The 27,158-nt window shown below is 36.9% G+C and overlaps 1 protein-coding gene across 3 annotated transcripts in view; it reads right to left on the bottom strand.

The window, feature by feature from the left end:
* LOC117432024 (potassium voltage-gated channel subfamily KQT member 1-like) overlaps positions 1-27,158 on the bottom strand; it is a 336,879-nt gene that overhangs the window by 243,333 nt on the left and 66,388 nt on the right. For all 3 annotated transcript variants that reach the window (XM_034053396.3, XM_034053397.3, XM_059002045.1), the window contains exons 8-13: positions 25,619-25,729; positions 24,706-24,801; positions 21,863-21,976; positions 20,921-21,044; positions 19,152-19,199; positions 16,793-16,916 (exon numbers count right to left, since the gene is read on the bottom strand). In XM_034053396.3, coding sequence (XP_033909287.2) covers positions 16,793-16,916; positions 19,152-19,199; positions 20,921-21,044; positions 21,863-21,976; positions 24,706-24,801; positions 25,619-25,729 — 617 coding nt within the window. The remainder of the gene's footprint in view (positions 1-16,792; positions 16,917-19,151; positions 19,200-20,920; positions 21,045-21,862; positions 21,977-24,705; positions 24,802-25,618; positions 25,730-27,158) is intronic.

Raw genomic sequence — 27,158 nt, 5'->3', positions numbered from 1 at the left:
CCAGTGATTCACATCAATCTCTACAGACTAGAGTTCTGTCTACTCTAGAGTACAAGACCCCAATCACAATCTCAGTGTTGGAATCATCCTTTCATTAAGTAATGCTTACCTAGTTTTACTTTAAAAGTTTCATATTTCATATGCTGTGTCGGGGCTGGGCTAAACAAATTGTTCTACCTGAGGTCTGGGCAAATTCATAAACAGTTTTAATATTTAAATTGTACTATCTGTTAGTTCAAACACAAACAATCAGTTACTAACGTGATACACAACTACTAAGTAGAATTCTTGAAAGACAAAAGCACACCAAGTTTTAACAAACAAACAATACACACTATAAAATAATCATGCACAATTCTACACACTCGGGTATACTCCATACACCTGTGTGGTTTGTGTTCACAGAAAATAGGATAGTGTTTCTTCATATACTGTACAGTATAACCTGTCCAAAAAACAAACAAAAAAAATAAATCTACTATTATCTTCAGTATAAAAATACTAGTTTGTCTGTTCAACAAAAATTCTATTAAGAAATGCTCTGAACTCAGTGTATTACGACTTTTTAAATAGTAAATGCTTTATCAGAAGTAGACGAATACAAAGGTTATTTTAGTTGCCACAAATAAACATTGTGTGAAACAACTTCTAGCAATACAATGGCTTTCAGAACCTGACCTTTTGATAGAAGCAGAATATAACCGGTGTCCGTTGTTTTGATATTGGTTAAAAAGTTATTCTGACAAATTATTCAGCAACTCGCTTCAGCAGTAATTTGAAAGGTATTGCCAATCTATGCTTAAGTACTTCAGCACCACTGCTATTCAACACAATTCAAAAGGACAAGTATGAGTTAAGGTGATAGGACTGTTATACTGTCTTTTATTCTATTGCAAGTTAGGTGCCTCACTAAAACACCACCTAATAAAGCGATGAATCATTAACATATACGTTTTCACACATTATTCCACAGTTTGAATAATTTATCTGAAGAAGCAGGCCATGCAATCGTGTTTGTTTACAAGTCCCCAATCCCCAAAGGACACAAATGCCCCCCTCACCCCACACTCCTATTTATTGACCTTAATTATCCATGTGAGGCACATTGGAAACATCACTATTTTTAGCCGTGATAGTTTTGTAATTAAACTTGTAAGCATAAGTTCAGTGTGCTCGACATTCTACGGATGGCTTTATAGGAAACACCTAAAAGGCTGACATTTAACATGTGCTAACAATTACTGTGTGTGTATGTATATGTGTATATATTATATATATATATATATAATTAAAATGAGGACATGTAGAAAGAAAATGTAAAGCAGAGAAGGAATGGACTGTGACTGCTTAGAGTAGAGTACCATGTGTATTCGGTTATATATTACAGAAACTTTTTTTTTTTTTTGCAGGACTGCTTTGTTTTTTAAACCTGAATGCAGTGTTTCTAATGTGCTCTGGTTTTAGTTTATTAGCTGCAATTACAGAATTTTTTGAGCAATGTGAAATGTGATTGTAAGGGGCATTCCCTCCAAGATACTGGAACAGACCCTTTAAAGGCACAGGTCACCTCTCCTCCAAATCAGGTGCAGATGAGTAGTTTGCTTTCTCTGAATGGATCCCAAGGCAAGCAGGCAGCCCATTTTAACACACAGCCCTTCCCCCAGCTTCATCCACACCTTTGAAGAACATGAAAGCATGACACGCTGATGCCACCTGGTGGTGATTTGAAAAATGCTCTCCAGTCTCTGAACAGTTTGAGACCACAGTACTGAGATGTGGCACATCCCCTGAACCAGCCATAGTCACCAGCTCCCCCTTCTGGACAGGATAAGACAAAGGAAACAAAATACATCACATGTCTGGTAAGAACACCTTTTAAAAAATGTTTTAGATCAACAAAAACTCAGGGTGTTAAATCCGGTGCTCTACATGCACTTAAAAAAAAAAAAAAAAAAAAAAAAAAAAGTATTACTCATTATTAGAGTTAAAATATAAAAATATTTTGTCGGTTCACTATATCACTCCATAGCTTTCTGTCAACTTGTTTACAACTGTGTTTCTTTACATTCCCCAAAGACGCTTTTATTTTTAAGGGCATTGCCTTAAAACCTGATATCCACTGTTTCATTCAAAAAGTCAAACAGGCTTGCTCAAGCAACGACTTGTAATTGTAGGATGTTAAAATCACTTCAAGTCTTTGTTTGTGTGCGTTTCATTTCACAGCCTTCACTTAACACTGCATACTGATGTTAGACAAATCAGTGTAACGAATCTCATGCAGTACTTTCCTCCCACATCCCAACAACTAACCTACAGCTTGTGTTCACAATGATGCTGGGTTCACCAAGGCCAAGATGAGTTCAATATCTGGAAACTATTCAGGGATCATGTGCTTATGCAATTAGCCCATTAGTGGATATGGCGATTATCTTAAGTTTGAGCTGTTTGTTTTCACTAAGCTAGTCCTATTCATTCCCGAAATATGCAGCAGGCACGGTTCCACTTATTTAATAACTAATGGTGCGCAATAATGCTGCTAATGGCACTATAGCATGTTATCAGAGCCTTGCTTCATTACACTGGAAGAGCTTGACATTAAACAGGCTGGAGACTTCTGGGAAAACTTAAAAACAATGTGAATGTCAATGTAAAATATTAGATAGCAATGCATTTTAAATAAACTAGTAACAACTCTAAATGGTACTTAAAGTTCTGTTTTTCATTCACAAAAAGTGTAAATACCTTTTAAAACTATAAGAAACTAACTCAAATAGACAAACGTTTCAGCCAGCGCTTTCTTGGGTGTTTACTTTACCTAGTTTCTTAGAGTTTTACCTTAGAATTATGATTGGAGTATTTTGAAGTCATGGGTTAATACTTTGTCTATAGCCCTGTCTCGATTACAGATCTCAGTACAATGAATACCATATGAAAATGATTTTTGCCTTATATGTTTGATTGAGTGTGACTTTCAGACTAATGAATAGTTCAGGTTTCTCCACTCTCAATAACTTATGGTAAAGAATGTCAGAACCAATTAACAGAATTTAATATGCGTTTCTCTAAAATTATTATGCGTGCATAGGGGCAGCTTTAATATACTCCCATTGCTTAAAACTGATTAAAAAGAAAAAGACCCTCCATCTTTAGTTCTCTCTCCCTCCCTTTCCAATGAAACTTTCAAAATTAAAGAGAGCGAGGGTGCGCCCTCCCAATCCATAAAACACCACAGACAGGAAGTTCATATTTTAAATGATGATTCACTGACTAACTTCCAATTACATGTAAGCGAGTATTTTCAAACTGTCAAATTACAAGCAAGTAAACATATCTATTTAGCAAACAGGCCAAATTAGTTCACTAGTCTGCTATTTTGAGTTGAGTTATCTTCCTCTGCTGCCACAGTTGTCTGCGGTTTTGTGTGGCGTTACCTTTCCCTGACCTGTATAGATTGTATATGGTGCTGAAACAGTTCAGCTGTTCCTAACACTCCTGCAGGTGACTAATCCACTTTTTAAATAATGGCTTGCGCCTTATTAGTCTCAGACAACCTTCAACCTCCGGAGTGCAGGCCCGCTGTAATGCACAAAGAATGATGATATCCTTTTCAACCTGAAACACTGAAGGTTCAGCAGACCTCAAGACAGTGAATAGAGAGGAAGTGTAGCCCTACCCTAAACCCACAGGTACCACAGAATACTAGAAACAAAAGGACCAAGTATTTACTGAGAATTTCATCAGCATAATTTCTGAAGACCGCATTTAAAATTCTGTTTGTCATTTATAAATGACCATTTTTTTTTTTAAAACTGATTACAAAAAAGTGTCTCATTTCAGAATTACAGACTGAAAAGCATTTCAAATAATTATATTACAAAATGAATGCTGTAAAACTAGCAAACAATTCAATATTTACTCAGGATCCGTGGTAATACCCTAAAATCCAATTTGCTGTTTCCCCATCTCTTACAAATAATATGAAATATATGTAAATGTAATTTCATGGGGTACATAGCTTAATTTACTCAGACTTTTGAGTGTAATGTGGTACTAGTTATTTCAGATAGTTTAACCCTGTAGCAAAAAGCTTGGCACAAGAACAGCTGTCTACTCATCACAAATTACCCAGACGTTGATAAGGGTAGATACCACCTAATAGAATTGTTGGGGTCCCAGGAACTAGGTGCATCCTAACGGTTGCATTCTCATTTCCAATGGATTCCAACAATCGATTAAGGAGCCATGTATGTCTCTATATTCCTATTTGATGAATTGCACAGGAGACTCCCTGACTTCACCACCCTGAACCAAGCCCATCTGTTTCCATGGCAAGTATGGGCTCTGATCTCACCTGAGAAAGGAACACATTCAGTGTGATTGACAGGCTTGACAGCTCGGGACTATTCACGCAATTGCGCAAGAGAAAAACGTCCGATGCGAATAGTTTTAAGTCCCATTTTGGATAATGAAGCTGCAGTAGTATCACACAATCGCCTTCAATTTAACACAAACATATTCTGAAAATCAGATTATAATAATGAAAATGAGGTGCCTCACTAAAACGCCTTGCACTTAGCAACCTATTAAAAACTATAATGTCCAACAGTTCATTTATATAAATATATATTCCTTGGTGTCGTGCGTTTGAAATGAACTGGAGGAACCATCCATAACACCGATCAAGCAACCAAATCACCCTTATTGAAGAATGTAAAGAGCTGCGTGTTTTAAATGTACTAGGACTTCAGTAAACCTAAATCACAAAATAAACACCACTATGCTAAAACTGTTTCTGCAGTTACTTAATAGATGGCCAGATATACCAAAACACAGGTCTCAAGTGTAGGATGAAAATGTATACATGTCAACATTACAGAGAGTCAAAACAAGTTAACTAAAGGTGGACTTGGGGTTTGGGATTATTTGAGAGATAAAGCATGTGCAGAATTGTATGGTAAATGATTAACCAAGGCAACCTTGTAAAAGAGTTGATGGTCGGTTCCACTTGAATGGAGTAGCAGCTAAAGGGCTAAATGATATTGCTTATTAATAAGATAACAAAAATGGACTGTAGTCAGGTATGCCCCAAGCCATATGGTATAAAAACCTGGCATAAGGATGACACACAGAGCAGCTCCAGTACCTCCAGGAATCATTGTGAACCATTGTGAATCAGACTGAGGCTGTCTCTCCTGTGATTGAGGTAATCAGTTGCCGATCTCTGTTAATACTAGTGGCAGGTATTGTATCTAAACAATAATGCTCAATGTAGAATGTAATGTGGGCATTTGGAACCAATAAATGGTAAGTATTGTGAATTCACACACCTTTCACAGGTATATTTTCTTATATGTGGCTAACAAGATTTTAACTTATAATGACAATTCAATTCAATTAATAAACTATGTATTTTTACGAGATCACAAAGTTATAGATTCTGACATCAAGACATTCAACACACATTTCAGACAAAACAGAACAGTCCATAAAAACTATGATTAACAGCATCCTAACTTCCAAGTAGGCTAATTACATGAATTAAACAGCACTGTCCCTTTTTGATGCCATGATTACAATTTCAGAGCCACATGTCTGATTATTAATCTTCTGGCTTCCTGTAGAAATGGCTTTGATTAAAAAATGTGCAGCTGCTTTTTATACTTAACACTGGAATGGGTTGGATTTCTAGTAAATCCATATATTAATTTAAGGTGTACTGTAATAAAGATAGTAATTTCCTTATTTGGTTGTTTATTTGATACATTTCTTAAATCACCCATAACTACTGAACACTGTTAATTTAGAAATACTAAAAAGAAACTAAATGCATTTAACAACAGACATTTCAAATTGAAAACGTCCAAGTCACTAGCACTGAAAAAAGAAATGGAATAAAATGTGTAATACCCCCAAAACTACACGCAGGCAGTTTCTATACAATAGGATCAATTGGTCACCCCAGAAGAGGGAACACCACCATCCCCAACAATATGCTTTTTCCAGCTAGACAATGCAAAAGCCAAACAGTCAAGTACATTGTTCGATCTAAGTAGACTGCTGTTATAGCTGTTATTTTAAGAAATTAACTGAGATTATCGTGTAACATTCATAGCTTCTGACATCTAACACAGTAACCTACAATGACCGATTCCGACAGTCCTTGGCTAGATAAAACTCTGCAGCTGCTATTTTATACATTTTACAATCAAGGAAAGGACATTTTGCCTTGTCATCCTTAAGGACATTTTGCCTTGTCATCCTTAACCTACAGCTTTGGCCAAAAGTTTTGCATCACCCTATAGAATGAACACATTTTGCTTCATAGTCCAATGTAACCTGCTGAATAATGTTATGTACATATTGAATTGCATACCACTTTGTAGTTTTCCATATACAGACGTGCTCAAATTTGTTGGTACCCCTCCACAAAAAACAAAGAATGTACAATTTTCTCTGAAATAACTTGAAACTGACAAAAATAATTGGCATCCACCATTGTTTATTCCATATTTAATAGAAATCAGACTTTGCTTTTGATTTTTTATTCAACATAATATTGTAAATAATAAAACAAATGAAAATGGCATGGACAAAAATGATGGGACCGCTAACCTAATATTTTGTTGCACAACCTTTAGAGGCAATCACTGCAATCAAACGTTTTCTGTAGCTCTCAATGAGACTTCTGCACCTGTTAACAGGTAGTTTGGCCCACTCTTCCTGAGCAAACTGCTCCAGCTGTCTCAGGTTTGATGGGTGCCTTCTCCAGACTGCAAGTTTCAGCTCTTTCCATAGATGTTCGATAGGATTCAGATCAGGACTCATAGAAGGCCACTTCAGAATAGTCCAATGTTTTGTTCTTATCCATTCTTGGGTGCTTTTAGCTGTGTGTTTTGGGTCATTATCCTGTTGGAGGACCCATGACCTGCGACTGAGACAGAGCTTTCTGACACTGGGCAGTACGTTTCACTCCAGAATGCCTTGATAGTCTTGAGATTTCATTGTGCCCTGCACAGATTCAAGGCACCCTGTGCCAGGCGCAGCAAAGCAGCCCCAAAACATAACCGAGCCTCCTCCATGTTTCACTGTAGGTATGGTGTTCTTTTCTTTGAAAGCTTCATTTTTTCGTCTGTGAACATAGAGCTGATGTGACTTGCCAAAAAGCTCCAGTTTTGACTCGTCTGTCCAAAGGACATTCTCCCAGAAGGATTGTGGCTTGTCAATATGCATTTTAGCAAATTCCAGTCTGGCTTTATGTTTTTCTTTCAAAAGTGGAGTCCTCCTGGGTCTTCTTCCATGGAGCCCACTTTCGCTCAAAAAGCGACGGATGGTGTGATCAGAAACTGACGTACCTTCACCTTGGAGTTCAGCTTGTATCTCTTTGGCAGTTATCCTTGGTTCTTTTTCTACCATTCGCACTATCCTTCTGTTCAATCTGGGGTCGATTTTCCTCTTGCGGCCGCGCCCAGGGAGGTTGGCTACAGTTCCATGGACCTTAAACTTCTTAATAATATTTGCAACTGTTGTCACAGGAACATCAAGCTGCTTGGAGATGGTCTTGTAGCCTTTACCTTTACCATGCTTGTCTATTATTTTCTTTCTGATCTCCTCAGACAACTCTCTCCTTTGCTTTCTCTGGTCCATGTTCAGTGTGGTGCACACAATGATACAATACAGTGACTACTTTTCTCCATTTAAATAGGCTGAATGACTGATTACAAGATTGGAGACATGTGCGATACTAATTAAAGAAACAAATTAGTTTGAAATATCACTATAATCCAATTATTTATTATCTTTTCTAAGGGGTACCAACAAATGTGTCCAGGCCATTTTAGAATATCTTTGTAGAATAAGCAATAATTCATCTCTTTTCACAGCTTCTTTGCTTTATTCTATGACATACCAAAGGCATTCAAGTATACATGATAAAATAGCTTTTAATTTAATCACTTTTCAGGAGGAATGAAGCATTATTTCAATGAGCTGTAAGGATACCAACACATTTGAGCACGTCTGTACTTAATGAAAAACTGACAAATTGAAAAAGTCGATTCAAAATCTAACATGAAATACTGTACTACTATTATGGCTTCTGGGAGACACTTGCGATATCATTTTGTAGTTTCTTTGATTACATGATTTTAAATAAAATAACTAAATTATGTTTATATAGTTTATTATTATTATTTATTTTTATTATTTATTTTTATTATTTTTATTATTGATGAAAAACTTTTGGCCAAAACATGTCATCACAGACTTATACCGGCATGTGTTGTTATCACCAGATTTAAATGTGCTACTTCGCAACCATGTCCAAAATTCTGTGCATTACTGATTTTTGAGCTAACTCCTTTGATGCTGCCGACACATGTGAAACAATATGCTGATTCTTTGCATTAGGTACTATCATATATACAGTACTCTCAAAGAAAGATGCCCCTATTTAAAAACAACAGGAACATTATTTTATAAACTGTGTTGGCAGGTTGTAAAGAGGGCTGTAAATCATTATTAAGGTTTGATCCGTGTGACATCAAAAGTTCTTCCTGACGAAGCGGAACAGTTCCGCTAATATGAATCATAATGACTTCTAATGTTTTCTTTAAGAACAGCTTGCTCCTTCCAGAGGGGGGGGAAATGTGAGCCCAGAAAGCAAAGGGTGTGAGCAGGTGTAAGGAAGCCATGGGGGTCCCAGAGCACTGAATACTGCTGCCTGCCCTTCTGCACACTTCTAGTCAAAACGCTCAGTAGGCAGTGGTGCTTAGGCACAGCCAGGTGTTCAAATTGACAATGGCCCATTATGAGCCAACAGTTACTGGACCATGATCCCTGCATGGTTCTGTGGATGTGTTGGTTTAAGAAAGGGACCCCACCCAAGAAGCATATGCCATGTAGGAAGTACTACCACTTCCTAAAGGAAATACTCAGTTTTCCTTTGTGCTACAGTACACAGGATAAAATAAAGCATGGCTGTTATTAACTGAAAAAGGAAATTATACAAGCTTGAATCAATTACAGCTTTTGTTGAGTGACAATTCAAATTTGCCTGAAATGTGTGTATATAATACACACATTTCAGGCAGAGAACTATATAATTATTACCACTGAAACAAGAGATTAATTTGCTTTGTTGTGACTTGAATCATGTATTTTAGTCTATTCTGTATTGCTTACTCAACTGTTCTAGAAACTTACAGCTGAATTACAACATTAACAACTACAACATTTTGAATGTTAGATTTACTTGTGGCATCAAAGTGTCTAAATGTAAACTGCAGTTTACTGTAGTTGGTGTAAGTTTATAAATATCTGTAAAATGTAGAAGCTAACTGCCCACTCTGAAGTGATAAAAGGCACATTACAGCCATCGTTGACAAGGAGCTGTATCGTACGTGTTAACTCTGGCTACTCAAACATTTACATAATGGGAAGGATACTGACATGGATAATTACAAGCAAGTAGAACGCTGAACCTCCATCAGAAGCCTCTTTCATGTTGATCCCTGTTTTTCCTCAGTAGCTTGTTACTCTGTGATTAACGACAGAGCTGAGTAGCAATAACCATTCTGCATTTCAAAGAGAGCGTGCCAGCAAGCGAGCAAGGCCAAGTTTGAACAGATGGGTTCTATTAGAATGCGTGGACCACTTGAAAGTAGAACAAGGAATGTTTGTATAAACATCCATTCTAATTGTTTTAAACAGGTAACTTAGATCAGGGGTTTTTAATCTTTTTTTGATTCTGTACCCCCTCTGGTCAGGAGGTTTCAACTAAAGTACCCTTTACAATTTCACAAACTGAATGGTACCACAGTTGCAATAAAAGGCAAAATAATCTGATTAATACAAGTTTCACTGATATGACAAGTTGAAAACAGCAAAGTTCAGGAGCAGCACACAGTGCTCTCCGAAGGCAGAAAAGGCAGATGCCTGCGCCACCAATAATATATCTCAGTGGACATCTGCTCAATTGAAATGACGCATGAGTACAGGTGGAAAGTGTGGAAGTGATAGATTCTGTGTTTTAATACCGTTCAAAAAATCAATTCAAGATCATTATTTTCTTTTACTTTCATTTTTATGTGTGCATCCTGCGTACCCCCTATGACCTTTAGAAGTACCCCGGTTGAAAACCCCTGACAGATGATATGCAATGGTTTTCAGTACATCAGATACATTTCACATTATCCGACCACACCAGCAGCCTTCCGATCGCTTGATTTTGGAGAAGGGAGAGGGAAAGTCCAGTGCCAAGACAGGGATCTTTTTTGGGGGGGTCTCAGAAATGGACAAAACAAAAGAAACAAAAATGTACATATATGTATATGGTTTTGCAGCAATACCCAGCCTAATATGAACTTTAGTTAATCTGGGTGCCTACAGCCCTCCTATACCCAAGACGGTGTTTCAGAACAACGCTGTCTCCAATAGGCAGCTAATATGATTAAGGGTTAGAATAAGGCTTTTATATCACATGACCTAAATCAGGTTTTTATTTCTCTATCTCATCAGTTGCAGGCTGCAATATGAATTTATGTTGGCTGGATGATTACTGGAATTGAAATTCAACAGGAAGAAATATTTAATCTTCTACAGGTACGGCATTCAAGTACCTGCCACTTACTACAAAGTGTTACACCCCCACCTCTACACACACCCTCAGAAGTGACCGCTGGTAACAATGGCCTACCCCCTAAACAACCTACAGAAGCCCATTTCAAATGATCTGATAGTCAGGACTGGGAGGGAGGTGAGGGAGGGGCAGACATCAGGAGTATTTGGGTTTGGTATGGTGTAGAATGCAGGCTGTGCAGGTCTCCCACATAAAGCAATTTTTGACTTTGAATTAGCAGAACAAAGAGCGGGACTGAGTAATGACTGCAGGGGGCATTCTGGGACAACGTGTGATTAGTAAGATTAGAGTGAGAGCCATCCAAAACGCTGCAGTTTCCTTTCATTTCAGTGGGTTCATTCGAAACCCGTTCTTTGATCCTCCCCCCCCCCCCATCTGATCTAATTCAGGCTTGAGGTGTGCACCCTGTGATATGGGTTTGTTATGGCTGTGAGTGATCTGTGTATGTGGCCCTGTCCGTCTGTGGGTCGGTGGGTGGATGAAGCACACTGAAGCTCCAGGAAACTCACTCCTACGTGCCAAATAGTTTCCTGCTTCTAATAATTCTGTAAATTTCAGGAAGTATTTAGTATCTTTGGTAATATTTAGTTCCGTATTTACTTTAAAAGAGACTATACCACCTACTTCCTACATATTAATCATTCTGTATATCTATGATATGTCTAGGGATGGAGTGCTTTTAAGACATGGTCCATGAGTCAGAAGTTGTAAAGACAGAAATACATTTACATGTACAGTTTGATTTTCATAAATTAACACAGAGCCCTAGTTTATTCTACACAGCCAGTTACAGTATTCAGATCCATTGAAAACATTTATACAAAAGACAATGAAACTGTCACAGGATAATATCTTTTGAACAAGCTGGTGACACCATCTGTTCTTGTTTTAATATTGATTTAATTTTGATCAGAATGTTTATCAAACTGACAGTATGAGATAGATAACTCCACTTGATCCAAACAAGCTGGAGATTTCACACACTCCATGATCCTTCTCTTTAAACCTTTAAATCACCTCTGATTATTTAGAATGACAGTTGTAATACACATGCCTAAATTATCTGGTATAAATGTTTTTTACGTTGATTAATTGTATAATTCAACACTGTGGATTTGTCAAAGAAACCACAGCAAATGTATTGTAGCCAGCTATACCTAATTGCAAATTAACTGCAATTAAGTCAGTTCCATAGGTGTAATACATCAGTAGCAAGATACATAACCATTTGAAATAGTTTTGGTTAGAGAAGTTTTATGCAACATAACGCTTTTTAGTTGTTTATCTTTGACACAGAAACAACTATATAGTCTCCAGGCTATATTTCTCATTGTACAAAAGTGGGTTGAAATCAGTTTCATTTACCATCAAGAAAACAAAGTTGCTTTTCTTTGTATTTAAAATTATCAGCCACAAAAACTGAAACATTTAACCTGGAGCAGTACAATAAGAAAAGATCTGTTCTACTCGTCATAACTGTCTGAAACAATAAATGGACAGCAGTTTGTAACCTGGGTGGTATTTTCGTGCAAGTATTACCCTGAAGTAATTACCGCACACTGTTCTTTGTAGTTCACATTCAAAGCCAGCCAATGTTTGGATATTTAACCTGGGGACAGTACCCCCCTGTCATCTCCCAGGACTGGACTCTGTTTCCAGTCACTACCACTGGCTGTTCCCTGCTCCGTTGTCATATTAAAAAGACACATTAAAAGGAAAGGCAACTGTTTGATCTTGCTTGGTTTGGCCTACCTACTATCCTCCCTTCACATCATACAAGACAATCAAACACTCCCTTCAATGGTAGTGCTATATGTGTTCTTTGAAAAGGCAAGCCTTACTGAGCAAAGCATTTTCCTCACAGGTCAAGGGAGAAGGCACAAGTCCAGTTACAGCTTTCATCAACTGCCTATATAACGGTAATTCTGGTCGAAAGGATTATGGTTGAGGGAATAATGTCTAATTAAGCTGCGGTTACCTCCCACCTCACAATACAGTGGATTTATTGTTCGAGACAGGGCTATTTTTCAGTCAGTGTGGGGAAGCAGTATTGCAGACACCAGGCATTAGGTGGTCATATAGAGTTCAGGTCCACACATACTCCGGTCAGATAGATATCCTGGGAAGAATTAGGAATTTCTGCTATATCCAGTTACAATAAATGGGATGAGGGGAAGAGTCAATAGCTGAAATTGTTTGTGTGTGTTTTATTATTATTATTATTACTACTATTATTGCTGATAACCAAATTTATCTAAATGTATTTAAATATAACTAAGCACATGATTTCTTGTGCAATCATTGTTTTCATTTTGTTTCTACTGTTTTAATCATTTATGACAGAACTTTGTAATAGCACTCTTATCTAATCTTGGGACCAATATTGTATTCTGAAAGCTTATTTTTATGCTGGTGTTACAGGGCAGAGGCTGGGTGTGATCTGGTGGCCATGCAAGCGAGCATCTTAACCACTATGCAAAATAGCCAGGCTCATCTGCAGGTATGGTTATAAAGCTTTTAACCTCACTAACAGGGATTGGAATCTGTAAAGGCAGTGCATCACACAGTATTGCCTGGTACACTATTAAAATATATTTTATATATATATATATATATATATATATATATATATATATATATATATATATATATATATATATATATATATATATATATATATATATTCCTAAAGACACTCATGCTATACTGTGATAGACTGGTTTACAATGCAATAGATACATTGCCCCCACATCATTATCACATCTCTTCTGTCCTGTCTAGACTGCCAGGAGGATATCATCAAAGAGTCGTATTTACTCTATTGTAAGAACAAAGCTGCAAGCTTGCAGTCTGCTGAGGACCTTTTCAGGTCTGAGGAAAATACAGATAACAAATTTTTTGCAGGTTGTGTAGCATTTTATGAAATCAGACATTTCAGTGGTGTTAAACAAGACTGGGATCCATATTCGTGTGCTGCAGTTTAGCAGACTGCATTTGCAGCTTTTTTTTTTTTTTTTTACCGAATACCAATACACTGACTCCCTGAAGGTGCAAGACTGAGCCCTCAGCACACAGAGCAGTGTGTTCTGAGTCAGAGACAGCTGATGACATTTCCCCCTCTGTTCACACTCATTCACAGACAACAGGAAATGACAACAAGGTGACTCATTACCACCCCTATAATTACACCTACCTGGGAAAAGAAGAGCAGCTGAAACAGGAAAGAAAACTCTCAACTGAGATGAAAAGAAAGCTTTTTTCACAGCTTTAACATGTTACAACTGAGCTGTAAGAACAAAAAAAACACAAAAACACAGATACCAACAACTAAAGAAGCGAGGTACTGTAAGCTACTTTGCTTACTTGCTGGTCATTACGTACACATCAAAAAAGTATCCATAAGCCAAAAGGTGCAATACATATTGAGTTACTGTATACAGATATTGACTGGAGTTGAGGTTTATAGTAGAAAACTGCTGCCCTGACAGTTTGAACAGTGACAGAAAGCAGGCAGCAATGGACACAACTAAAGGCTGAGGGCTTTATTGCCCACTGGAGGTAATGGTTTCAACCCAAGGGAACAGTTTTCCACTAGAAATTCAAAACTTCAGTCGATATCTGTTTTATTAAACTATTTTTTATTTAAGTCACACAAGCGCCATTGTTTTTGACAAACTGAAAAGGCTTGGTTGATTTTAAATTGTAAAATACTTATACAAAAGAAAGATTAAGAGATCATATAGTCCTTTATGAGGAGAGCTGTGTTAATATTTGTAGACAGGCTACTTCAACTGAGGTTTCAGTTTTCAGCAGGTGTTAGTCTAAATCTTTAACAGCCACGATCTGGTTAAGTATGGTCCTCATGAGCACCAATCAAATGTTATTGTGATTCCTGGTGCAGTCAGTCAGCCGATACTGGAATCCATGATTTCATTAACAATGACTTTGAACAAAGTGCATCCAGGCACAGGAAATCAAGTGGTTTGTGGGTTAGTTCTTTGTGGTGTCTTTGAAGTGTAGGGAGACAGGGACAGCTTTCACTGTCTGGAGCAAGCCTGTGGATAACCCGGTGAGAAACGACAATCCAACAGGCAAAGACTCCTTTTGTTTGCTCCTCGGGTCTTTGATAGCATGCCAAGCACATTTATCTTGGGCGAGAAGCTTTGAATTCTTTTCAATTAAAGTATTAACTGCACGGCCCATTGTCTTCATATTTTACTTCATAAAAGTTTACTTTTATAGAATATCAGACAAAAATAAGCTTTTCTCGCGGAAAGTCAACACTACTGACATAATTAAATGCATCCCTTAAGGGTTTATTGTGTAACGGCCTGGCAACATTTGCTTCTTTACAGCTGGCTAAGCAAGCAATATTAAAATATAGAAAAATGTAATTATCCCTGACTAATTGATTACTGTACCTTGAAGTATCCTTTATGATACTAGTGATACTAGTCCGTTAACCATCTCCCAGTTATAGCAATAAGGAGAGCCATGCATATGTGCCTTAAGGATAACCAGAGTAACATGGGGTTGTTAGAGGACCAAATAATAGGAGCAGCGATGTGCATGTGACATGCATGTTATAGAAGTGAACTGTGGCTGTATCTGAAGCATTGAACAACCAAAATAAATGTGTTATGCGCTTGTACCCGCAGTCAGTAGTACCGTTAACAATCTTTGTACACCCTTACAAGTGTTGTGCAACACTTACAACAGTGAGTAACTTTTATGAATACAATACTAAACCTTTGTACTTATTACAAGCCAGAGGATAAAGTGTGTCAAATTCAATAAGCAACCGCATTTCTTTCATAGTTTGTAGGACCTCGTACTCAAACACATGATGGAATGTGACAGGCAGCGTTCTGCTACCTACAAGGAACTACAACCACATTTATGAAATCAGCAGCCAAGCTTGAAGTTGGCAGTGAAGCTTTTGTCTGCCTTTGTACCTTCAACTCAATACATTGAGGAGAACCTTACAGTATACAGAGGGGAGTATCTACATAACCCTGGCATTGAATGAATTGACCAAACCTGTAGCATATTGTGAATCCTTGATTTAACCAGGAAAGCCATGTTGAGATGAAAAGCCTCAAGGGATGCCTGCCCAGAAATCAATATAACACCATCGCACATCAATCCCATCAACAGATTAATAGCAGAGTGCCATTATCACACAAACACTCCATGTACACACTGTGTATAGTATCTAATAACTATATAGTTAAACAGGAATCAGCCATGTAATCCTTTATAGTTAAACTCATGGTAAAACAAAAGCAACATCTGTGTATTATCCATTATCTTTGTGCTATGATTTAATATATACTTATTATTATTATTATTATTATTATTATTTAGTATTAGTATTAGCACAAAGTAATATAAATATAATCAGTAATATAGTAGTCCCTCGCTAGTCCGGTACTGTCAGGGAGACACAGTTTATCCGAAATAACAAGGTTGAAAAAAAAAAAAAATCATTGTGCTGACTGTGTTCTCTTGTACACATTATATTATGTAAAAATATAAATCTGTAAAGAACTCCATTTATAGCTTTTTTTATTCCGTCATTGGTTTTTAATCATTAGCAGGCTGTTTTACAAAGCTGGGTAAAAGTCAGAACAGAATGAGACTAAGTACTGTTACATGTCTAAGACATTATTAAGGTAAAGTGCTACAGTATTAGACTTTTGAGGTACAATTAAGAACACTGAGGTCTTTTCAAGGTTGGATTATGATAGCATTGGTTAAACAGCCAGCTTCTAACCTTGGTTTGCCTTGAGGGCTCCTAAACTTTGATCTACAACCTGAGACAATACCTGTGATTGTCTACAAACACTTTTGAAGTCAAAGACACTTAAACTGAGTAAGACTCAAAGAAATACCCAAAAAGGCAAAGACAGTTTTTGATGTGGTGAGATCCAAGTTGGAAGAGCATTGGCGGTTTCAGATGCAAGAACGAGGCAGACACAAACTGAGCACCTTTCAAAGACACCCAAGAAATTCTCTATGCAAATGTTAAATTCGACTTGTTACTTGAAACTTAGAGAGTTGGCCATCTCTTTGTGAAATAAAACTCCCTTCAAAAGGAGTTAAAGTTTGGTAAAAAGATGCAGATTCTCCAGTCTGATTCATTGTCTTACTCACTGAGAGATGTGTGTGATGGGGATCAGGGAACTTTCCCCCTCCAGTTCAAGGTCTTCCCCGAAGCTGTATGTTCTGTGGATAGCTCCTGGCTGGTGGACTTCAAGAAACCCAGACGATTTTTTCACTGAATGTAAAAAAGGTTTAAAAATACAACAAGACAGTCAGGTGTCAATCTTTAAACCAAAGCTGCACCACGATAAAACAACTGCTCTTATACTGATTCTACCTGTTCAAATAGAGCAGGGGTGTCAAACTCAGTTCCTGGAGGGCCGCAGTGTCTTCTGGCTTTCGTTCCACCCAAGCTCTCAATTACTTAACTGGTCTAATGATTTGATTAACTGGACACATTTAACACTTCTCTTCGGGCCTCAAAATGGTTTCATAGGTAGTGTACCTTGAATCAAGGGCATTTTTAAAACCATCAACTGTAAAAGACCTTGAAAAATATTAAATAAGTCAAATTCTTAATTAGATCAGTTATGTTAATTGACAGCTTAAGTTGGAATGAAAACCAGAAGACTCTGCGGCCCTCGAGGACTGGAGTTTGCTATAAAAGTATGAAATAACTACAGAAGGAAAGTGATCGAACCAAAGTTTTATTAATAGTCTTGTAAAATAACTGCTATATTGTTAGAAAGCTTTAATTGCAATTTTTAGTTTACCCATTAATTCCTTCACCAAAAATCCGTGTCAGCCTACAGCAGGAAATTAATATGCACATACAATACATTCACTGTTATCTAAAAGTGCTAACAGACACTAAGATATGTGCTCTCCATGGAGATCACAGACAGCACAGCAGTGTTATAAATTTGAAGCTGAATCGCAAAGCAAAACTACTGAATCGCAAAGCAAAAATCATGACTACAATGTGGAAGGCTATTTAGGTCAGCCTCTAAGGTTAGTTCTTTACAGCTTACTTTTGCGCAGACCCTGGACTGGGATGTGGTTTGGTGTGCATTGATCCTTTGATACTGTGTATGAACCCAAATTCCTCTTGTATTAACAGAGATCACAGGTGGCTGCTCGTCTACACCTGCAGAGTTAATTGCTGCCTGCTACTGATGGAGTTTTTAGTTCGGCTTCCATTAAACTTTATATAAAAACATACATACAATCTCTTCAAATTTCTCAGTTTATTTTATTATATTACTGACGAAGTAGAGAGAAGCTAGTGTATTTCAATGTTTTCTCACAAACTAATATTTCTGCTGTCATTTAAATATTTAAAATACTTGGGTTGGTAAGAAGGTCAAGGCAAACACACCCTAATATTAGACATTGGGGATGGGTGTAAAGAATCTAACCCTTGTCTTAAAAAACTCAACCAGGGCAAGATGTCTCCCAGACTTCCTGAGCCTGCAGGGCACTTGGGGAGGAAAGAACTATATTGTATTAGGAAATTAAGGCAACGAGGAAATCATGAACTGTATTTCTTTGTTGCATTTTCTTTCTTAATGGCAAGGTCCTATTATGACGAATTACATAAAGCTTTTATGAAGCATTGTATTGGACCCGATTCACAGCGGTTTAAAAGGAGTTCTTTAGTCTGTTATATATTATTAAGGCAAACCTTTGGTCTTCTAGTTGATTAATTAAAAAGTGTCTATGCTCATAAACCACATTAAAAATGGTGGATTATTTCACTGAATCAACTTAGTAGCCACTTTACAATAAGTGTAAAAATATATATTTATGGAAGAACTAACATACATGATATTGAATTAATGTGAACATAGCATAAATGTGGTACTAAATGTTTGTGTTAGGGTTAGGTATGAATTGTTTTATTTGAATTCAACAGTAACTATGTACACTTGTTCATATGTAATCGTCCTTTGGATGAGACGTAAAACCGAAGTCCTATTGTATTTGACACTGCAGCAGCAGTTGATGATGCATATAGTTCATCCCCTAGTCTTTGCTAGTCGTTTTGGATAAAAGCATCTGCTAAATGACCAATTATTAATAATAATATTAACAACAGCAACAACAACATCTTAGACATTAGACATCTATTATAATGTAATGTGTTGCCTAAATTCACTTTGTTTATCATTTTAGTCAGTGAAAAATAAATTAATTACAGATATGATTAAGTTTTACAAATACAAACTGTGTTCATTTTACAACCTTGATTCCATTTCCAAGTTGTAGGTGACATTTAAAGGTGCAATATATGAAACAAACATACCTAACCCAACAAAATCGAAACCATTCATGAGTGAGTTTGAGCACGCAATCTACAGCTAGCTGCGTTATGGTCTTAATTGACAAGTTCGTTTCAGTTCAAGCTTGCAGAGACAGGAGAAATTCCCTGGACGTGTAAAGACAGGGGGGTAGCGTAGAGCAGTGTTACCTGGAGAGGGGGAGTAGAACTGAAACGAGGTCCAGGACAACGGGCGGCCTATATCACCCGTAAAAGAGACAAGACAGTGAAACAAAGGCCAAAACAATGCAGAGAAAACAACAAGGAAAGCTACTGTCACCAAGGCAACAATTTCACTTTGGAACTACCTACTTGACTACCAAATTCATGGAATAGCTTCATCATTCCCAAGGTTAAAACATTAGTTGAAACATGTGTCAACTTGAGTTTTATAGTATGAAAAGCATGACCTAAATGTAAATGTGAAAATGATTTGCCCTGGTTACAGTACCACAACAAGACATGCAGAGTACATCTAAGTATATCAAGTTAGTATATCTATCAAGAGCTAGCTTCATGTTGAAATCCATAGGATATGCACATCTGTTAAAAACAAATGTTAAATTAGCAATTTAGCAGGAAGTAATCCTGGTATATAAATTGTCACATGCAGTACACATATCATGGATCCCAAACAAGTGAAGAATATACAGCATTTTACAGAAAAAAGTGAAGTTTCAAAAAACACTGTCCGGATACAGACACAGCCTACATAGAAATTTACAAATCCCAAGTCTCCCACAAGCTACAGTAAAAGATCTACTTGTCCTAAAGACGTTGCTCTGGTTATTATGTAGAGAATTTGCTGACCTGAACTGTCTAGTTACTGCCAGAGGTAGAGGCATTAGATTCCTGACCTGGCGTCTCTATTCAAAACGGCCCACGGCTGCTGCTGCTCTGAACTTACCAATCATTTTTAAGGCCACTGTCTCGCCTGGATACTTGCATTTAGAGGGAAAGACGTAGGGTGGCACAGTGGTGAAGGAAGGAATTGAAAAAAAAGAAAAAAGGAGGAGTGAAGAAATCAGGACATAAATTATAAAAAGTATAGACGTCTAGCACCTTGCGTTCTCATATATATATCTCAAGAATAGGTCACCCATTTTTTGATATGATTGACTGTAATGAACTTGAATGATCATGTAGTGGCTGCTTACAGCTACCCTATGAACAGCTACAATCTACTCTGGGGCTACTGATTGGTAAGAGCAGGTGATAGTTACGATGGGTTAAACAATTACCACTCACTGTTGATTGTTTGATATATCTTAGAAAAGTTAGAACTGTAACAAAACATGTTAAAAAGGGCTGAAAAATGTAAGGTGGTTTAAACTTAAGGCCAGCATCTATGCTTAAAGGAAGTATACCACATTTATTTCTTAAGAGTGGCAGACAAATACAACTTCTAGTTATGGGTGATTTCTAATCAAAATGTATAAATAACAACAGGGTGCTAATCCTTAAGACTGTGCTGTGTCTTAAGAAAAATGTTTCAAATACAACACTAGAGAGAGTGCTCCATCCTGATACCTGTGCTATAGTTCACACGGTCTGAATGCACTCATACAGCAGTTTTTTGGTTTTTTTTATCTATAGTGTTGTATTTAAAATATCTGCATTTTCTAAAATTAAAAGTATAAAAAACAAGCAAAGAACTAAAGTATAGAAAGGAGAGGTGCAGCGAAATAAGAGGCAAGAAAATGCATTTCAAAAACTTGCAGGTGAAGAAAAAGAGGTTTCTCTCACACAAAAGCGTTTGACTTGGTTGGTCTGTGTCTGCTAGACTACCATTGTGGTCTCCTATTCGGTCTGTCACTGCCTTTCTGTCTACCTAACCGGTAGATTAGAATACCATATCCTGTTCTCCCTTTATGCTTGTTATGATCCAAGCCGTTGATCATCACTGATCTCTCCCCTACCTGCTGAGTTACTGAATCCATCAGAGCTTTGTGGTTCTCCGATGTGGTCATACGTGATGTGAGGAACCATAGGTGAGTTTGTTCCATTGTCCTTCTCAGTCTTGGTCTTCTTCCTGATTTTAACCTGAAATAAAAAACATTTATTTTAATGTATTATACAACACTCAAGGTCGTTTTTGCTAATCAGAGCACAGCTCGCCACTGTTTACAGCTGAAAATAAAAAAAAAAAAAAACATGTGAAAGCACATTTAGCTATGCAGTGGTACAGCTAAACATGCATATAGGCATGCATTTATACTACAGACTACAGCCCCGGATGAAACCTGCAGCACACTGAATTACAATGTATGTGTGTGGTTCGATTCAAACACTGCACATCTCAGGTGTTAAAATTCCACAGCTGCACCGGCAACGCCACCTTCAAATCGAGCTCACAACACTGGCCCTTTGAAAAACCACACATGTAAAAAGGTAGTTCAAGTGCCATCAGGTGTTAACTTTCACAGCAAGCTTACACTTGGTTGGTTGTTACTAGATTCCATTGCAGTGTGGCATGTCTTAAAATGCAATCAAGCCCAAAGTGCCAATAAATATATGAACAGCAAATACAAGCAGAGACCAATTAAAACACAAACTAATTTAAGTACCAGAGAAACAGTCATTAGTTATCGCAGACATGATACAACGGCAATACTGATGTTTAGACTGCCTTTATATTTGCTTGTGGAATCCTGTTTTCATACGTTATCTTAGATTTTTCATCCACAACTATAAAACACTCAATAGTGAGAGTTGAGTAGAAGCTTATATTCAGTGACAAATGTCACCGACGACATTGAAAAAGATTTTAAACCAAAAGGTCTTTTTTTTCTTGTTTTTGTTTTGTTTTGTTTAATTGTTATTCAATGAATACACACATGATACAAAAAATTTCCACTCACCGTTTTCTTTGGTCTTGGGCTGGATGGTGAAGCGTAGTTTCTGACAGATTTTCTGATGTACATTTTGAAAGTTGAGGAGTCAGGGTTTTCACATGCATAACATCTCCAGGCCGTCTGAAAAAAATAAAAATTAAAAAAGTACTGATTAGATTAGGTACCGATACTGATTCAGGCAACTCTTATCAGGTAACTGCTGAATCAATTCATTGAATGTGACATTTAAAAGCAGTTTCACCAAGTTTCTTAAATCCAATTTGCTAAAAAAAGGTTGCCAGAAAGAGTGTTGTCTTTCATGAGAATTTTCATGTTAGTCCATCATGCAGAAATCAATAATTGAGTGGGATTGTATTTATTTATTTAATTAATTTACTATAGATACAACATCTGAACTTTGTTAGTAAAACAAATTTGGCACTTTCAGTAAAGTTTGTAGAAGTCGGTTTTAAAGAAAACCCCTCTAGTTTTGTTTGCACTATAAAGTAAATTTTACTATATGGCATATTAGCATGTGCACTGCAATTACTACAGTTTATCCCTTATGATCACTTGGAAACTTGGTAGGGGGTTGTGAAATCTAAAGATCCCTTTGTCAGAGCATAATGCAAGCGACTCAGAATGCTGTGTCAGCATGTTAGAGGAATGTGTATGAGCAACAATAACAAAAAAAACATGTCACATGACCGCTTTGCTGTATGGTCAAGAATGTCAAGGTCACTAACAAATTTCACACATCTTAAAATAACCCTGAAAGTGTTCATTCTGCAGACCCAACTCCTTAATTAAAGCTTAGTGATTAGGGCTTGATAGATCTCAAATAGGTTTCGGGCATTACGATCTTTACTAAGGCATTTTATCACATAGTAAAATATCACATTATAAATGTGAAAACCCTTATTCAATATTTTAAATGCGGCATACTCTGTTACCACTTTGTTACCACTTTGTAATTGTATCATTTAGGCTATAAAGTATGAACGGTATACGGAAATATTGATTCTTAAACACCTGATGTGTGAATAGGTATGTAATTAAATATCTATTTCTGTATGTTCAAATATAGAGTATATATCTAACTATGTAATTGTGTAAATATATATTGGAGTTATTTTACCAATACTTGATCAATGTACTTAATCATCTTCTATTACTATGTATTAACTGAATATTATCCTGGAACATTTGATTAATAAGCATGAGAAGCCAAAATATCACATTAAAAAGTGGATGCTTTTCTCCTGTCCACATTGTACATTAAGCAGTCATTTCAGTTAGTTAAAAAGACCATTTTCTAGACTTTAGACACTGTACGTTGGTTCGATTTTCACATAGAAACCTGCGTTTATGTAGCCGGACAGAGTTCTATTAAACTTGGTGCAGATTACTTAAAAAAAAAAAAAAAAAAAAAAACAGAAAAAAAAAAAATTATTCTTTTCACTAAAGGCTTAATATATGACATGGCAACAACAGTGTCTCATTGCAGAGTTCAGCATTGTCTTTTAGCTCTGCCAAACCTGCAGCTGTTTCCCCTCCAACCCTTTTTTTCTCCTGAAGGGGCAAAACAATATTTGTGCTCTTTTCCTGCTGAAAATAATCAATTGCCTTATTGTAGAGCATTGAAAACCACAAAGTGGAAAACTTCATATTTCTGAGCTGAATCACCAGCTGAAACCTTTTGTGTTTCGCTGACTTGTCAAAAGCCAGGCACTACGTCTGCAGTTCCCCCTGATCTCCACAAAAGCTAATTGTCAGGAGCCGCCTCTGCACCCAGTCCCTGGCTGCCTCCCTTCATCCGAACCCCACTGCTCTGGCATGTTCCCTTTTTTAACTTCTGCTTACAAATGAGGAATTCCGGTTGAAGCAGCCGGCTCAAAGCCACGGTTATTATCATTACTGAGTGTCAAACCACCTCTTTGTATTCCTCAGGTTAATGTTAAATAATTCTGCGCTTTTGCAATCTCAAGGCCCTGCTACTGTGTTTGTTTGCCAGCAGCATTCCAGATGAGTCTATAAATTGGTTGCTGTTAATACAGAAATATGGTAGTCTGAAACCTGCACCCAATCTACTCACCAACTCTCCCTTCTCTTTTTCGAACATGTATACACCTTTTTTTTTTTTTTTTAATACTGTGATTCTCGTACAAGAAGGATGACAGTGAAACTGGTTTCACCAAACAGCTTTTATGCTGTTCAAGTGTTTTAATTAAATGTGCTGAAAGCATGGATACATTTTTAAATCAAGTGTTTGTTTTTTTTTAAATGCACATTTGAAATATGTAGAAAATGTTCAGAACTGAATTACTACTCAATTTAACAGAAGATGACATTCCAAAGGAGGTTACGTAGGCTATATCCTCATACATCATTGCTATGTACATTATATCAAATTATTTAGCGGATAATTTTTATTTAAAATTCATTTTTGTTACTTATGGTTCTCTCAAATGCACAATGAGTTATTTTCAAGTGTGTAGTGAAAGCAGCAGCTGGCTTTTGTAAAATAAACTTATGATAACTTAGTCATCCGCAGCTGCTGAATCACATTTCAATTGTTAGGAAACCAGTGTATATGAACAACTAATTAACTCATATACTTGAAAAACAGGCAGAAGCCATAGAAAATGAATGACTAAGCATGTGTAACAACCGTAAGATAAAGAAACAAAGAAAACTTGTAACTGAAAAACAGATACAATCTGTGATCTTTAAAAATGGAATGTGCTACAGTGCGAGGTCTTATTTGTGTTTGGGGGTGCAGCTGGGGTCTATATTTAGAACCGAGGTGTTTACCTGCATTACTCAGCAGCGACTGAAATACTGTGCTGTGTATGACTGCTGTCTCTCACCTGTATGAGTGACGCCGCTGCAGGAATCTGTCTATTGAAATGCTTCTGTCGCTGCTTTTGCTGGACTTTCAAGGCAAAACCAGAGCCAAGAATTCCCTAGAAAAAAAAAACACCATTAGAACAGCTTGATATTCAAAAGATGCTGGTCCTATTAACAAAGTACCGTTTTAAAAAATGTTTAAGCCCATTTTGATTACTTAAATCAAAATTGCAGTTCATTCTAAGGTTTTTAAACAACTGTTTAACCTGACAATGTATATAAAATACCCTTAAAAAACACACTAAAACAGTCCTTCAAACTTTGTGAATAGGACCCATTTAGTTTAGCTGCTGCTAAAAACAGTTTTCAGCACTTATGGGTTGACATGATCAACCTATACCTCACCGTGATAAGCCTCATCTTTACTGCACGGCAGAATCCCCCTGGATTGTATCAACCCTGTATCTGTGGTTATCCTGGAATACCTCTAAAAATAGGAGGTCAATGCAATCCATGGTGATTCCTACCCATGCCGTGAAATCCAGCTGTGGCTTATCCCAGCCTACCCAAAACCAGCCCCTTGCAGATTTTTTTATCACATCATTGGAGTTTTAATATAGATGTATGCCTGATATTATGTGCAAGAAATCACTGAGGGAATACATCTTAATTACACCAGGCCTGGATTAAATCAAATTATAGCACCACCATTATTAATTATTAACTATAATGTAAATTCTAGTCTAAGTTCCTACATATTACCCTGTGGTCCATACTCCTATATCAGAATCCATCTTAGGGACCACACGACCAAAGCAAACAATTCAGTGCTTGATTGTAGTTTTATAGTGCATATATTGAGGTACATTATATAGCGACTCAATTTAAATAAATAGACATTTCATCTTCGAAACGCCCAGGACACCAACTTACTGCAGGCAGCGCAAAGAATGAAATAGCAAACACTGAAAAGCAGGAGGCGATGGTCTTGCCTATCCACGTCTGAGGCACCTTGTCACCATAGCCAATCGTAGTTACAGTCACCTGCAAGGAGAGGGATCAGTGAACTGCTGTGCGTTTCTGTACAAAATCATAGAAACCTGCTGTAAAACTCTGTTGAGAATGCATTACAGGACTTGTTAAATTAATTGACATCCGTTGCAACAGTTGTAAATACAAAATTAGTAACATGAAAAAGCAGATCTAAATGGCCTATATGGACTGTATTTAAAAAAAAGTTTTACGTCCTTGTATTTAGAGATTGATATCCCCAATTACTTCTACAAAGAATTTCCTTACAAAGTTGCATCAGAACTGGATAAATCATTTTCTAGACGTATAGAAAACTGTATGATACACATCCAGATGCCACCACTATATGCATTTGAGAGGTGCTACATTCTGTTTAATTTCCAAAATGTTTAAAATTTAAAATTACTGGTAACCACTTCGATATCCCATAGACTTGTAACCCATATGAGACTACATGTAGACAACACTAATGTGAATGTTGAATAGACTATGAATAAATACTGAACAACATTACACTGTATAGCTATTACTGTATAAACACCAGTGGCAACATCTTTATTTCACATGTGTGTAACAGAAATATTTAACCTTTAAACTATAAAATGTTAGCACTATTAATGTAGCCCCAGACTGATTGCGGAACATAAAACTAGGACTGCAATTAACTTACTGGTAATGCTTGAATACAGTGTATGCAGTTGCTGAAATGATACTTTGAATAGCCTGCTTAAAATAACCTGGCAAAAATGTCATTTATATAAAACATCCCTGCCTACCACTGTTTAAACAGCATCAATAGCTGAAATAGCCTGGGGTATGCAGGAACTGCCCTGGCACCCTTACCATGGATAGACCCATCAATAGCGTCACGCTGTTCCTTTATAGAAGTATACAATACAAATGACATTTACTGCTTGTACGGAATGCCAGTGGAAATAAAACACAAAGTTTTAAGTAATTAAGAGTGATAATAAATTAAAACCATTTAAGTCCTAGGGTAAAATTAATAAACTCCTATTTCACTTATCCATTTGCACCCACATTCTTATTGTCACACATCAATTATTACAAAACTATTGTCATTGTTCTACACCAGTTCACTTGGGTATTTCTGTTTACAGTCATGAAGATACCAGAATAGCCATTAGTTTCTCATAGTAAAAGCATAGCAAAGTGCAATGGAAGCTAGGACTGCAATTAACTTACTGGTAAGCTGGTAATGCTAATGTAAGCCCAACAAAGTATGCTACACCATATTAAAGAATTGGAGAAAAGCATGATAAAACTGCAAAATGACCATGCAAACTTACTGCGGTAAACTTATAAGGGAATTAACCCATTATCCCATATGGCTGGTGACTGCACTGGTTCTTATACATTTAAAATATGCTCTCTCATTTTCCAATAAAGTCTATATTCTTAATGCACAGCATTAACACAG

This window comes from Acipenser ruthenus, chromosome 27 (genome assembly GCF_902713425.1).
Source record: "Acipenser ruthenus chromosome 27, fAciRut3.2 maternal haplotype, whole genome shotgun sequence".
Taxonomy (NCBI): Eukaryota; Metazoa; Chordata; class Actinopteri; order Acipenseriformes; family Acipenseridae; genus Acipenser; species Acipenser ruthenus.
This window is presented reverse-complemented; position numbering and strand designations above follow the sequence as displayed.